The sequence below is a fragment of the Calonectris borealis genome, chromosome W (assembly GCF_964195595.1).
Source record: "Calonectris borealis chromosome W, bCalBor7.hap1.2, whole genome shotgun sequence".
Taxonomy (NCBI): Eukaryota; Metazoa; Chordata; class Aves; order Procellariiformes; family Procellariidae; genus Calonectris; species Calonectris borealis.
Genome location: NC_134351.1, coordinates 33,503,534 through 33,518,225, shown reverse-complemented (window position 1 = coordinate 33,518,225; position 14,692 = coordinate 33,503,534). Strand labels below are relative to the sequence as shown.

At 42.0% G+C, this 14,692-nt stretch overlaps 1 protein-coding gene across 1 annotated transcript in view; it reads right to left on the bottom strand.

Moving 5' to 3' along the window:
* Positions 1-14,692, bottom strand: part of LOC142074924 (guanine nucleotide-binding protein G(q) subunit alpha) — a 176,333-nt gene that overhangs the window by 60,695 nt on the left and 100,946 nt on the right. The window contains exon 3 of the mRNA XM_075135932.1: positions 7,879-8,033. Coding sequence (XP_074992033.1) covers positions 7,879-8,033 — 155 coding nt within the window. The remainder of the gene's footprint in view (positions 1-7,878; positions 8,034-14,692) is intronic.

The window sequence follows — 14,692 nt, the reverse complement described above, 5'->3', positions numbered from 1 at the left end:
TAAATTTCTTCCTAGTGCTGTGTTTTGGATTTAGTATGAGAAGAATGTTGATAACACACTGATGTTTTTAGTTGTTGCTAAGTACCCTGCTAGACAAGGACTTGTCAGCTTCCCATGCTCTGCCAGGTGCACAAGGGGCTGGGAGGGAGAATAGCTGGGACAGCTAGCCAACTGGCCAACGGGGTATTCCATACCATATGACGTCATGCTCAGTATGTAAATAGGAGGTGTGGTCCAGGAAGTAGCGATCGTTTTTTTGGGTATCGGTCGTCGGGTGGTGAGCAACTGCATTGTGCATCACTCATTTTGTATATTCTGTCATCATCATCATCATCATCATCATCATCATCATTATTATTATTATTATTATTTTCCCCTACCTTTTCTGTTCTATTCAACTGTCTTTATCTCAATACACAAATTTTACTTTTCTTTTTTCCGATTCTTTCCCCCGTCCCACAGTGGGGGTGAGGGGAGTGAGCGAGCGGCTGCGTGGTGTTTGGCTGCCTGCAGGGTTAAACCACAACAGTCCTTTTTGGTGTCCAAAGTGGGGCTCAAAGGGTTGAGGTAATGACAGATCTGACCAAAGCGTGTTAAGGCAAAATTTGTTATAAGTATTCATTATATTGGTTTAACAGTCGCTGGTCACAATGTTGATTTATTGGCTCTCAAAGTTGTGGGGCTGGCTCTCAATGTTGGGTTATGTAATACCTTACCTGCAGTATGTATTACCTGTTGTGCTGTTTATCACTGCTCGGAACTGGGTCAAGGTTATCATTTTGCTGCACTGTGTAACACTGGTTTATGATATGATAAAATCATTGGTTGGAAGTCTAACCTGGTACTTGTACTCAGCATTGCCATCATCTCTGTACCTCGTGAGCCACCTCTCGGAAACTATTAATAATTACACACTATACCTTTTCTCCTCGGAGAACGAATTTATGGTGGAGACAGGGTAGGACACTTTCTCCCACTCCTTCACCTTCCCTTTCATATCTCCAGAAACTCCTTTTTCTTCTATCCTCTTCATGAAGCCCTCCACAATATTCCCTGAGAATTTTGAATATCCTTGGGATGTTCAAACAAGCATGTTCATATTGCTATGTCTCCTGAATGTGGTTCAGGTCTTGTTTAGGGTTAAACAACTATTCAGGAATACCGTCCAGAGATCAACCCCGGCAACAGACACGGTGGCTACTCAAACCCCCACGACAGGCACTGCGGCTACTCCGACACCCGCAACAAGCACTGTGGCTACTCAAACCCCAGCGACAAGCACCGTGGCTACTCCAACCCCCTCGACAGGCACTGCAGTTACTCCAACCCCCGCGACAAGCGCTGCAGCTATTCCAACCCCGGCGACAGGCACTTCAGCTACTCAAACCCCAGCAACAGTTACTGCAGCTGAACCAGAGAACCAACATGTGCCGGTATCAGTCGCACCTATACAGAAGAAGAAATACAAAAGAAAATCAGCTCGTTTAGTAAGGGATGAAGATGAACCAGGGCCATCACGAGAACAGGAGGAGGAGGAGGCAGAACCCGTAAATGAGATGGTAACCACCCAATCCCTATCCCCGAGTAAGCTGCGAGATATGCAAAAAGACTTCAGTTGTCGACCAGGTGAGCACATTGTCACCTGGCTGCTCCAATGCTGGGATAATAGGGCCGGTAGCCTGGAATTAGAGGGTAGGGAAGCCAAGCAGCTGGGATCCCTTTCTAGGGAAGGGGGCATTGACAAAGCGATTGGACAAGGGGCACAAGACCTCAGCCTCTGGAGGCGACTCCTGTCAGGTGTGAAGGAAAGGTATCCCTTCAAGGAAGATGTTATATGCCACCCAGGCAAGTGGACCACCATGGAGAAAGTTATCCAGTACATGAGAGAATTAGGCGTGCTGGAGGTGATTTATGATGACCTGAACAACGAGTAATTACCCAAAGATCCAGGTGAAGTCAAATGCACCCGACCCATGTGGCAGAAGATTGTACGGATCGCATCAGCGTCACATGCAAACTCATTGCCAATAATGACCTGGAGAGATGGAGAGGAACAAACAGTGGATGAATTGGCTGGCCAGATCTGGCAATACGAAGAAAGACTCTCTTCCTCCCGACGGGCCTGCATCTCGGCTGTGGAGAAACTACCAGACATGATAGCCAAGAAACTGTCCTGGGAGGTCCAGAAACTCAAAGAGATTATGTCCTACTCCCCACCTGTACGGACCAGTATCTCAGCCATTAGGAGTCAGCGTCCCTCTGCTCAAGAGAGAAGATATCGTGGATACATACCCCGGGGCACCCTGTGTTTTTACCTGCATGACCACGGAGAGGACATGAGGAAGTGGGATGGAAAACCTACCTTCATCCTAGAGGCACGGGTACATGAGTCGCAAGGAAAAACAATCACAAAAGGGGGTTCTTCCAGGAAAACTGCTGCTCCAGTCTCCAGTGAGCAGTTCCCCAGACAGAGTAGAAGGGCTGATTCCACTTCCGACCTTAACAAAGGGACTTCTGATTCATACTTACAAGAAGTGGATAGTGAATATGATGACCAGGATTAGAGGGGCCCTGCCTCCAGCCAGGTGGAGGAAAGGGACAACCAGGTTTACTGGACTGCGTGGATTCAATGGCCTGGCACATCAGACCCACAGGAGTATAAGGCTCTCGTAGACACTGGTGCACAGGGAATGAGTGGCAGAAGCACCCCATTGTGACTGGCCCAGAGGCTCCGTGCATCCTTGGCATAGACTACCTCAGGAGAGGGTATGTCAAGGACCCAAAAGGGTATCGGTGGGCTTTTGGTATAGGTGCCTTGGAGATGGAGGAAATTAAACAGCTGTCCACCTTGCCTGGTCTCTCAAAGGACCCTTCTGTTGTGGGGTTGCTGAGGGTCGAAGAAAAACAGGTGCTGATCGCCACCACAACAGTGCACCGGTGGCAATATCGAACCCAGCGACATTCCCTGATTCCCATCCATAAGCAGATTCGTCGACTGGAGAGCCAAGGAGTGATCAGCAAGACTCGCTCACCCTTTAACAGTCCCATATGGCCAGTGCAAAAGTCCAATGGAGAGTGGAGACTAACAGTAGACTATCGTGGCCTGAACGAAGTCACGCCGCCACTGAGTGCTCCCATGCCGGACATGCTAGAACTTCAGTATGAACTGGAGTCAAAGGGAGCCAAGTGGTATGCCACAATTGCTATCGCTAAATCCCTTTGGCGGCACAGTGCAGGTCACAGGTTGCTTTCACTTGGAGGGGCATCCAGTACACCTGGAACTGACGGCGCCAGGGGTGGAAACACAGCCCTACCATTTGCCATGGACTGATCCAGACTGCACTGGAACAGGGTGAGGCTCCGGAACAACTGCAATACATTGATGACATCATTGTATGGGGCAGCACAGCAGAAGAAGTTTTCGAGAAAGGGGAGAGAAGAGTCCAAATCCTTCTGAAGGCTGGTTTTGCCATAAAACAAAGTAAGGCCAAGGGACCTGCACAGGAGATCCAGTTTTTAGGAATAAAATGGCAAGATGGACGTCGTCAGATCCCAATGGATGTGATCAACAAAATAACAGCCATGTCCCCACCAACTAGCAAGAAGGAAACACAAGCCTTCATAGGCATTGTGGGCTTTTCGAGAATGCATATCGCAAATTACAGTCAGATGGTAAGCCCTCTTTATCAAGTGACCCAGAAGAAGAATGATTTCAAATGGGGCCCTGAGCAACAACAAGCCTTTGAGCAAATTAAACGGGAGATAGTTCATGCAGTAGCCCTTGGGCCAGTCCGGGCAGGACAAGATGTAAAGAATGTGCTCTACACCGCAGCCGGGGAGAATGGCCCCATCTGGAGCCTCTGGCAGAAAGCACCAGGGGAGACTCGAGGTGTACCCCTAGGGTTTTGGAGTCGGGGATACAGAGGATCCGAGGCCTGCTACACTCCAACTGAGAAGGAGATATTGGCAGCATATGAAGGGGTTCGAGCTGCTTCGGAAGTGGTTGGTACTGCAGCACAGCTCCTCCTGGCACCCCGACTGCCGGTGCTGAGCTGGATGTTCAAAGGGAAGGTCCCCTCTACACATCATGCAACCGATGCTACGTGGAGTAAGTGAGTCGCCCTGATCACACAACGGGCCCGAATAGGAAACCCCAGTCGCCCAGGAATCTTGGAAGTGATCACGAACTGGCCAGAAGGCAAAGATTTTGGAATATCCCCAGAGGAGGAGGAGGTGACACGTGCTGAAGAGGCCCCACCATATAACAAACTACCAGAAAACGATAAGCAATATGCCCTGTTCACTGATGGGTCCTGTCGCCTTGTGGGAAAGCATCGGAGGTGGAAAGGTGCTGTATGGAGACCTATACGCCAAGTTGCAGAAACTGCTGAAGGAGAAGGTGAATCGAGCCAGTTTGCAGAGGTGAACGCCATCCAGCTGGCCTTGGACATTGCTGAACGAGAAAAATGGCCAGTACTTTATCTCTATACTGACTCATGGATGGTGGCAAATGCCCTGTGGGGGTGGTTGCAGCAGTGGAAGCAGAACAACTGGCAGCGCAGAGGTAAACCCATCTGGGCTGCCACATTGTGGCAAGATATTGCTGCCCGGGTAGAGAACCTGGTTGTAAAAGTACGTCACGTAGATGCTCACGTACCCAAGAGTCGGTCCACTGAAGAACACCAAAACAACCAGCAGGTGGACCAGGCTGCTAAGATTGAAGTGGCTCAGGTGGATTTGGACTGGCAACATAAGGGTGAATTATTTATAGCTTGGTGGGCCCATGACACCTCAGGCCATCAAGGAAGAGATGCAACATATAGATGGGCTCGTGATCGAGGGGTGGACTTGACAGATTGATTATATCACACTCCCACAAACTCTCCACGGCAGGCGCTATGTGCTCACCATGGTGGAAGCAACCACCGGATGGTTAGAAACATATCCTGTGCCCCATGCCACCACCCGGAACACCATCCTGGGCCTTGAAAAGCAAGTCCTATGGCGACATGGCACCTCAGACAGCATTGAGTCAGACAACGGGACTCACTTCCGAAACACCCTCATAGACACCTGGGCCAAAGAGCATGGCATTGAGTGGGTATATCACATCCCCTACCATGCACCAGCCTCTGGGAATATCGAACGATACAATGGACTGCTAAAGACTACGCTGAGAGCAATTGGTGGTGGGACATTCAAGCATTGGGATACACATTTAGCAAAAGCCACCTGGTTAGTCAACACTAGGGGATCTTTCAATCGAGCTGGCCCTGCCCAATCAAAACTTCTGCGTACCCTAGAAGGGGATAAAGTCCCTGTCGTGCACATAAGGAATATGCTGGGGAAGACAGTCTGGGTTACTCCTGCCTCGAGCAAGGGAAAACCCATTCGTGGGATTGCTTTTGCTCAGGGACCTGGGTGTAGTTGGTGGGTAATGCGAAAGGAGGGGCAAGTCCGGTGTGTACCTCAAGGGGATTTGATTTTGGGTGAAAATAGCCAATGAACTTAATTGTATGATGTTAATTGTTATATGATATTGTATATCATCATTTCTATGGTTGCTGTATGTCATATCAATGGTATTGCAGTAAGAATCACCAGATTAATGAGGAATGAACTGCGATGAAACCGAGCAAATTGCAACGATGATAGAAGCAGACAAGCGCAGCTATAATGGAACCAGAACTGGCTTCAGGATGCAACAGTCCAACACCACACACCACCTCTCCTGCCCTGAAGGACTGTTATGACAGATGGAGCCCCAAGTCATGGCCTAAATGAACTCAGTGGACATTTTAGAGGGATGGCTCATAGACTAAGGGAATGATATCTGTGTGTATATATCAAAAGACAAGAAAGGTGGTGGTGATTAATTGGAATGTATTGGAAAATGTGAGACCTAGGCATGACGTAGATGGTACAGAATAAGGGGTGGATACTGTCCTGGTTTCGGCTGGTATAGAGTTAAATTTCTTCCTAGTGTTGTGTTTTGGATTTAGTATGAGAAGAATGTTGATAACACACTGATGTTTTTAGTTGTTGCTAAGTAGTGTTTTTTTCCCTAGTCAAGGACTTTTCAGCTTCCCATGCTCTGCCAGGTGCATAAGAAGCTGGGAGGGAGAATAGCCGGGACAGCTGACCCAACTGGCCAACGGGGCATTCCATACCATATGACGTCATGCTCAGTATGTAAATAGGGGGCGTGATCCAGGAAGTAGCGATCGATTTTTTTGGGTATTGATTGTCGGGTGGTGAGCAATTGCATTGTGCATCACTCACTTTGTATATTCTATCATTCTTCTTCTTATTATTATTATCATTTTCCCCTTCCTTTTCTGTTCTATTAAACTGTCTTTATCTCAGTCCACGAATTTTACTTTTCTTTTTTCCGATTCTCTCCCCCGTCCCACTGTGAGGGTGGGGGGAGTGAGCGAGCGGCTCTGTGGTGTTTGGCTGCCTGCCAGGTTAAACATGAAAAATTTTACCAGAGCTATATAGTGTATTACTCAGAGCAACTGAATTTCTTGGAGCCAACATTTTGACAGTCCTCAGGGTCCAATGTTAAATTCCACATTGTTATTTTATCAGAATCCTGCCACAATAGAGTACATGCGTACCATTCAAGGCCAAGTTTAGTCACATATGCATTTTTATTGTTGTTCATCTATAACAAATAGGATTTAACTTAAAATGCTTTTTTTTCCACCCTTTACAAATTGAAGTCTGTTTTCAGTTATGTGTTTGCCTTCTTGGCAGCCAGATTCTTTCAAGATTAGGTCTTGTTTGTACAAAAGAAAGGCAGTTGAACAAAACACAAGAACACTTTCTTGGTACTATTTACCTCATCACCAGGACTGCAAAAGAGAAAGGGAAAAAGGGAAATAAAAGGGAAAGGGAAAAAACTGGGAAAACAGATGTTCTAGGGCATTATAATTTTTATGAATTGCATGGAGGTCTACCCTTGTGTCATAGTTTAACCCCAGCTGGCAACTAAGCACCACACAGCTGCTCGCTCACTCCCCCACAGTGGGATGGGGGAGAGAATCGGAAGGGTAAAAGTGAGAAAACTTGTGGGTTGAGATAAAGACAGTTTAATAGGTAAAGCAAAAGCCACGCACGCAAGCAAAGCAAAGCAAGGAATTCATTCACTGCTTCCCATCGGCAGGCAGGCGTTCAGCCATCTCCAGGAAAGCAGGGCTCCATCATGCGTAATGGTTACTTGGGAAGACAAACACCATCACTCTGAACGTCCCCCTGTTCCTTCTTCTTCCCCTAGCTTTATATGCTGAGCATGACGTCATATGGTATGGAATATCCCTTTGGTCAGTTGGGGTCAGCTGTCCCAGCTGTGTCCCCTCTCAACTTCTTGTGCACCCCCAGCCTACTCGCTGGTGGGGTGGTGTGAGAAGCAGAGAAGGCCTTGACGCTGTATAAGCACTGTTCAGCCATAACTAAAACATCAGTGTGTGTGTTATCAACACTGTTTTCAGCACAAATCCAAAACATAGCCCCATACTAGCTACTATGAGGAAAATGAACTCTATCCCAGCCAAAACCAGCACACCTTGATCGCAGTTCCCTAGTAATAAACTTAATTTAAGATTTCAAATTATCATAGGCTTATGTTTTAGGAAACAAACACACACATAATACTAAACTAGATACATTACCTTCCTTACAGTAGCCTTTACATTCAAGTTTTTAAGTGTATATTTGTGCTGAATATGCATGCACACACATACTTGTACAGACACACAAAAAAAACTGTACACGTATGTACACGAAAATATAGTATAAAAAGATAAAAAGTAAGAATTACTTTGTTAGAAAGAACAGAAAATAAGATACAGTTGTTTGTAACCACTATATACTTACTATTTAGTTGAATCCGATAACTGATATTCTCGTCGTCTATCATAACATTCCTGGATTCCAGGGTCATTCCATATACTTCTTATTGCATCTACATAGGGGTTCTCAAAAGTTGACACCTTCTCTACATCGACGTCTCGAACTAACTGTGCATGAGCCTAATTTGAAACAAAGAAAACAATAAAATTTACTTCGTTTTCTATGTTTACAAATAGTTCATATACAGTGAATGTGATTAACAGGCATAATTTTTCAGACTGGCCATCTCACCATTGTGAGGTTATGAATGAATAAGTTGTGTTCAAACTAAGAAAAATAGTAATAGGGATGATATGAGAGAAGGTGAATTAATAAATGTGTATATGGGTCCTTATTTCAGAATAAGCTTATCCTAATCCAGTATTATTTAGCTGAAATGGATAAAATGTTCACATTAAAATTTATATTTAATTAAGCTAATTTTTAAGAAAGCTTTCATTTTTCAGGTACAATTTTAGGGCATGTAATATACCTGCTTTTTAAATGATAACCAGTTAACCAACTTGGCAGAGTTAGACTGATGGGAGCAGAAAGAATGGGGAGGAGGGAGGAAATTTGTCTTTTAAAGAGATTCATTTATATGTACATACACTAAGAGAAAAAAAGAACAGATGAAAACTTAGTCAAGCAAAAAACCCAAGGAATTCTATTCTCAAATCTAGTCTGCATTTCAGACTAGACACATTTCAGCAAGGACACAAACCTCTTTGCATTTTAAATTAGGTAAATGCATGCAGAAAGGACTGGTTTTGTTCCTCTTTAAGTAATTTATCCTGTTTACACATATACAACCCGTCACCCCCCTTTTTAGACAGTCCAGGAGAATCCTACTACTCATTACTTAACAAAATTTTATACCTGCAACTATTGTTTACTCACATGGAAATCAAGAACTCCAAGTTCAATGTGAAAAATGTTTGTCTTTGAGATATGGAGAACATATGCTCTCTATTATAAGAACCCAAGTCTCCAAGTCCTAACATAGTATATTTTCTTCTGGAACTTCACATCCACCCATCCCAAAACTGGACAAATCATGAAGGGTCTCTACTGTCTCACAACAAAATAACAAAAAAATGGTATTCTACTAAGCACAAGCCAATACTCTTGTGAAACAGGAAGATTTTTTTTTTTCCAAAAGATTTTATATTTTTTTCTCAAGCTCAGTTATTTGTTCAATTGGCTTTGTATTCTTCCAAAAGAATGGTTCCCCAAGTATCAGTCTTCACTGATACTTTTTGCTGTACCCAAAAATAGACATTACTTGAAACAAAATAGTAAAGCTGCTGCCCCTTAGAAAATTGTACCTTCTGAGATTTCTTTCTTTTGGAACACCAATAATTGCTATCAAAGCAGTGAAACAAACAAACAAAAAAGATAAAACTGAAGGATTCTGCAAGTACCACCAAATTCAAACTGGTAATTAAGATGTAATTACTAGTTAAGCTGTAATGTTCTACAAACAAAATCTAGATGGTGTAACTGACTTTTCAGTCTGATACACTTTTGACATCAGCAAAGAACAACATTTTCCATGTCCTTCTGAGGATATAAGAATACCTGTAACAATTTGCACATTATTTGCCACAGATCTTATAAAAACATTCATTCAATTATCTTTAGCAAATCACATCAATCTTCAATTTTTAAGAGTTTCTTCCTTGATTTCTACAAGTACTAAAAAAAATTATCCCAGACAAAGAAAAATGGAATTTCCTGGAATACCATTAAATTCTGAAACCAGGAAATCTGAGTGTTAGAGAATACCAAAATAGCTATCTTCTTTTCTCCTTCTTCATCATTCCCCTCAGAAAATTATTGACAGTGTTAAAAACTAATTCTGAGCTTGAAGAACATTATAGTTTTATACTGGTCTTTCTGGCAATACTCTTTTCCACATAATTGCTATTAAAAATAAGTATATTTTTTTAATCTCTAGGGTCCATAGTGTCAGTTTTCTACCTATTATCTTCTAATTTTTTGAAAGCACTGATGTTCCTCAGTGACTAAATGGGCCAGCAAATGGATCTGTTCCCATATTCTTTCCATACATGCACCAACCTTTTGGAATCTTACAATGGTGGTTACAGTCAATGCTGGAGCAAGCTTGGAAAGAAGTTCAATTTTTTATATTCCTTTTGATATTGTCTCTGTATTTTATTCAAACTAGCTTTCTAACCTACCAGAAAGATTTATGAGGGAGACATACACAAATGCAGTCTATTTAAAAAAAAAAATTCCTCTTCTGATCTTAAATCCACAGATGAAAGCAATATGCTTGAGATGCAGTAGGCAAGGTTGTTTCGTATCAATGATCTGTGTGGACTAGCTGATATTAAGATGCCCATTTAAAGAATCTCTCTCACATGGGAAAATATATCTTAGCAAATATTTTCCATTTTGTAACAGGATTTCCCAAACCTATAAGAAAGGTTGTAGTGCTTGGCCTGTCAGTAACTAAATCATCAAGCACAATGATATTAGGTAGGTCTGTGTCCTGGTTTCGGCTGGGATAGGGTTAAATTTCTTCCTAGTGCTGTGTTTTGGATTTAGTATGAGGAGAATGTTGATAACACACTGATGTTTTCAGTTGTTGCTAAGTGCCCTCCTAGTCCAAGGACAGCTCCCGTGCCTACTGACTGAGCTAGGTACACAAGATGGGAGGGAACATAATCAGGACAGCCAGCCCAGCTGGCTAATGGGGTATTCCATACCATGTGATGTCATGCTCAGTATATGAAGGGTAGGCGTGATCCAGGAAGTACCGATCGCTACTTGGTTATCGGTCAGCGCAGGTGGTGAGCAATTGCATTGTGCATCACTCATTTTGTATATTTTATCATTATCATTATTATTTTCCCTTTTTCTGTTCTATTAAACTGTCTTTATCTCAACCCACGAGTTTTTCTCACTCTTACCCTTCTGATTCTCTCCCCGTTGTGCTGAGGGGGTGGGGGAGTGAGTGAGCGGCTGCGTGGTATTTGGCTGCCTGACAGGATAAACCACAACAGTCTGGATGGTATAATTCACATAGACTGCATAATTGACAGCAATGGCATGAGATCAGACCCAAGCAGTCTGGGAGCTGAATGGAAGTCATTACAAAAAGCCATCATCATGACCATGAATTTGTCTCTTGTCTTGAGAGGACTAAAACCCTAAAGTGATTCTTTTCTTGAGAATGTAGCTCTTGCTTATAGGAGAAACAATTATTTATGCCAGTCAACAAAAGTCGTGAGTCATTTACAGGTTCAAGACCCTGATGACTTGTAATCTACAACTGTGGTATGTGCCTTACTGGGCTGTATAGCAAGATATGCAGCTTTGGCGGAAATCTTCATCTATCCTTTGCCCTTCTTTTCTTTTTCCTTGGACCTACTAAATCAAGAGCAAATGAAAAAGTAAAGACTTTCCTGCAAACCTGCACATAATTGAAACAGGTGTAACATTCAAGGAGAGTAATAGTAGGCTATATTTCACTGTCTTGAACAAGTAACAGATGGGGGATGTGTTCCTTAATGTATCAGAAATCATAAATCTCTGAAGATCAGTCCAAGGTAGGAAAGTGCTTTTACATAGCAGCCTGAGAGAACTAATTTGGAAGAGGACTGTAGAGAGGTAGTTGCTTCCTTTGAGCAACCCTGAAGCACAGAATGGATTAGGCTAAACAGAAAGAAGTTTCATGGTGTGCTACACTGAAGAACTGTATTTAAATTAATAAAATGCATTGTGAATTGCTGGAAGGAGGCTTGGTACAATGCTAATCATCCTGCAGTTATTGAAAAAGGTCAATAGGGTATCAAAACTGCCTAAATAAGAATTTGTCATCCTTTCCTATTTTATATTCTAACTTTTGAGTAGGAAAAATAGCATATGCTCTTTGAAAGGTAATTCCACGGACACTTAACAGAATCTAAAAATTTGAGTTTGCAATAAAGAATATTTTTGTTGTTACTGTTCATTGTCTGTAAAATGTTTAGAATAATGAGTCCTAACCCATGACTCATGGGCACTACAGTAAAACAATAAATAAGGATTTAAACAAAATATCTTGTGACTTAAGTTTGAAAATTACTGACTTCAAAACGTATCATTAAACTCTACCTGTAATACTTTTATATAAGAAAACACTGGAATAACGGAAGAAAAAAAGTCATGTCTACACCTATGATATTTCTTTTTTTATTTTTAATAGGGCTCAGAGAAAGTTTACGGAGTAGCTGAATAAATCAGAAATTTATTTCTACGCTGAAATCAGTGCCCTGAATTTTCCTGATTTCTTATTTACTTTTAAGTTGCATCAGACACAAAGACAATAAACACTATGCCACACTGCAGGGCAAAAAAAGGGTGTGACTTTTGTCACTTACTCTCCAGGTTTCGTATTTCCCATATATAAACTTCAGGTTGCCTGGCTATCACTTAAGCTGTTGCCTAACAAATAAAAGAAACATAAATTTATCAAAATGCTCATTACTGTTATTTTGATAGAATATCTAATTGTAAAGGCCTGAATTATCACTTTTGTCTCTATTCACCCCTTCCCTCCCAAAAACCCACATCCATAAGAATATTTCCATTAACTGAAACAACTTCTTCAACAAATGCTGTTGGCAATCAACCTCTATAGAAAAAAACAGGTTTGCAAAACAAAACAGGGAGAAAAAGAGAACTGAAGCATCCATAAGCAATATACTCTCTACTAAGAGGACAAACAGGCAGATGAAGTTAAATGAATCAGTCTTTCCGCGATCTTAGATAACTTCAACTGTTAAAGTCTCTGCTATCTCTTTCTCTCAAAAGAAGGCTAGATTTTGGATGCGCATCCTAATTCTGTTGTTTGTGGTAAGTCTAAGCAGAGCAATTTACAAAAAAACTCTGAAAAGAGAATCAATAACTCCACATTCAATATGATAAAAATCTTCCTGAATTGACAACTCTACAAAGCAAATATTGACATTTAGATTTTGTATTATATAATATAGTATTTTTTACCAAAAGATCTCAAAACACTTTACAAAGGTCATAAATACCACTAGGAAGTGCAGTTATATAAAATTATCACAACACACAGCTCAATCATTTTCACTGATGAAAGCATAAACCTATTAGTGTCCAAATAACAGTAATTATTACTATATTATTATTATGATTACATCTCAGATGATCAATTACAAGAATAAAAGGAATGTCATTTACCATTATGAAAAACCTTTGGTAAATACAAACTGATGAAAAGGCACAAAAAGGTATTTCTCAAACATAAGACAAAACTATTTTCTAGTGACTACTAGATCCATTATCATAAAATGTCAACGGTACAGGTATATACATAACTCATAATGAACTTGGTTTCAGTCCTGTAGAAGAAAATTGCTGTCAACGTGAAATGGTAAAAACTGTTTTATAAATATTTCTATGTTACTGACACAGTACAAAACCTGATCTACCTACATTACTAGTCATAGAAATACTAAATGACATACTATACCACGCAACTCGAATACCCACGCATAAACACACACATATGTTGCTATACATCCCTGAATACAAAAATACACTTTGTCTAAACAATCAGTTCAGTTTAAGGAAATGTATCTGTGCATATATGAAGAAAGTTTTCCTTTGAGTAACAAGTTTCGCAGATAGAATATGATGCATGCTGTAGCTTACTTGCCGCTTGTAGAAAGAACTAAGTTTGTCTCTGACAGTCAGAGAATACTCTGTTCTTTGAAACTGAAACATAGCTTTCTATAGCTAAGATAATTCAGTCCCAGTTTCCTAACGTATAAGTTGTCTTTAAAAGGGTTTGAAGGAAAAATAAAAATTTCTTTTGTTGCAAGACCCAGGAAGCTCCCCCATCAAACCCATGACACTCCCTTTCATCTTTCTGTCAGTATTTGTTTATATTTCCTTTTCTTTGTTTTTCAGGACAGCTTTCTGTTCTTCACTGCTCAAAGAAAGTTTTTCATTTTGCTATAGTGTACTATTTAAGTGTACTATTTAAAGAGAAGTGTTTCAGAACACTATGGCTCCAGGATGGAAAAGAGGGTAATTCTGACATAGAATTATATATTCTCATCATTCCCTCTAACCAAAACACCATAGAATTCTACATATTCCAACAGATACACCAGAGAGCTGTGCTGCCATTCAGAGGGACCTTGACAGGCTGGAGAAATGGGCAGGCAGGAACCTCATGAAGTTAAACAAGGGGAAATGCCAAGTCCTCCATCTGGGGAGGAATAACCCCATGCACCAATATATGCTAGGGGCCGACCGGCTGGAAAGCAGCTCAGCAGAGAAGGCCCTGGGGGTCCTGGTGGACACCAAGCTGACCACGAGCCAGCAATGCACCCTTGCAACAAAGGCAGCCAACAGCTTCCTGGGCTGCATTAGGAAGAGCATTGCCAGCAGGTGGAGGGGGGTGATCCTTCCTCTCTACTCAGCATTGGTAAGGCTGCATTGAAGAATACTGTGCCCATTTCTGGGCTCCCCAGTACAAGAAAGATATGGACTTACTGGAGCGAGTCCAGCATAGGGCCACAAAGATGATTAAGGGACTGGAGCATCTTGCATATGGGAAGAGACTGAGAGAACTGGGATTGTTCAGCCTGGAGAAGGGAAGGCTCAGGGGGAATCTTACCAATGTGTATAAACACCTGATTGGAGGGAATGAAGAAAAGGGAGCCAGAATCTTCTCAGTAGTGCCCACTGACAGGACAAGAGGACACATGGAAAGAACACATGAAGTTCCATCCGAACACAAGAAAACACT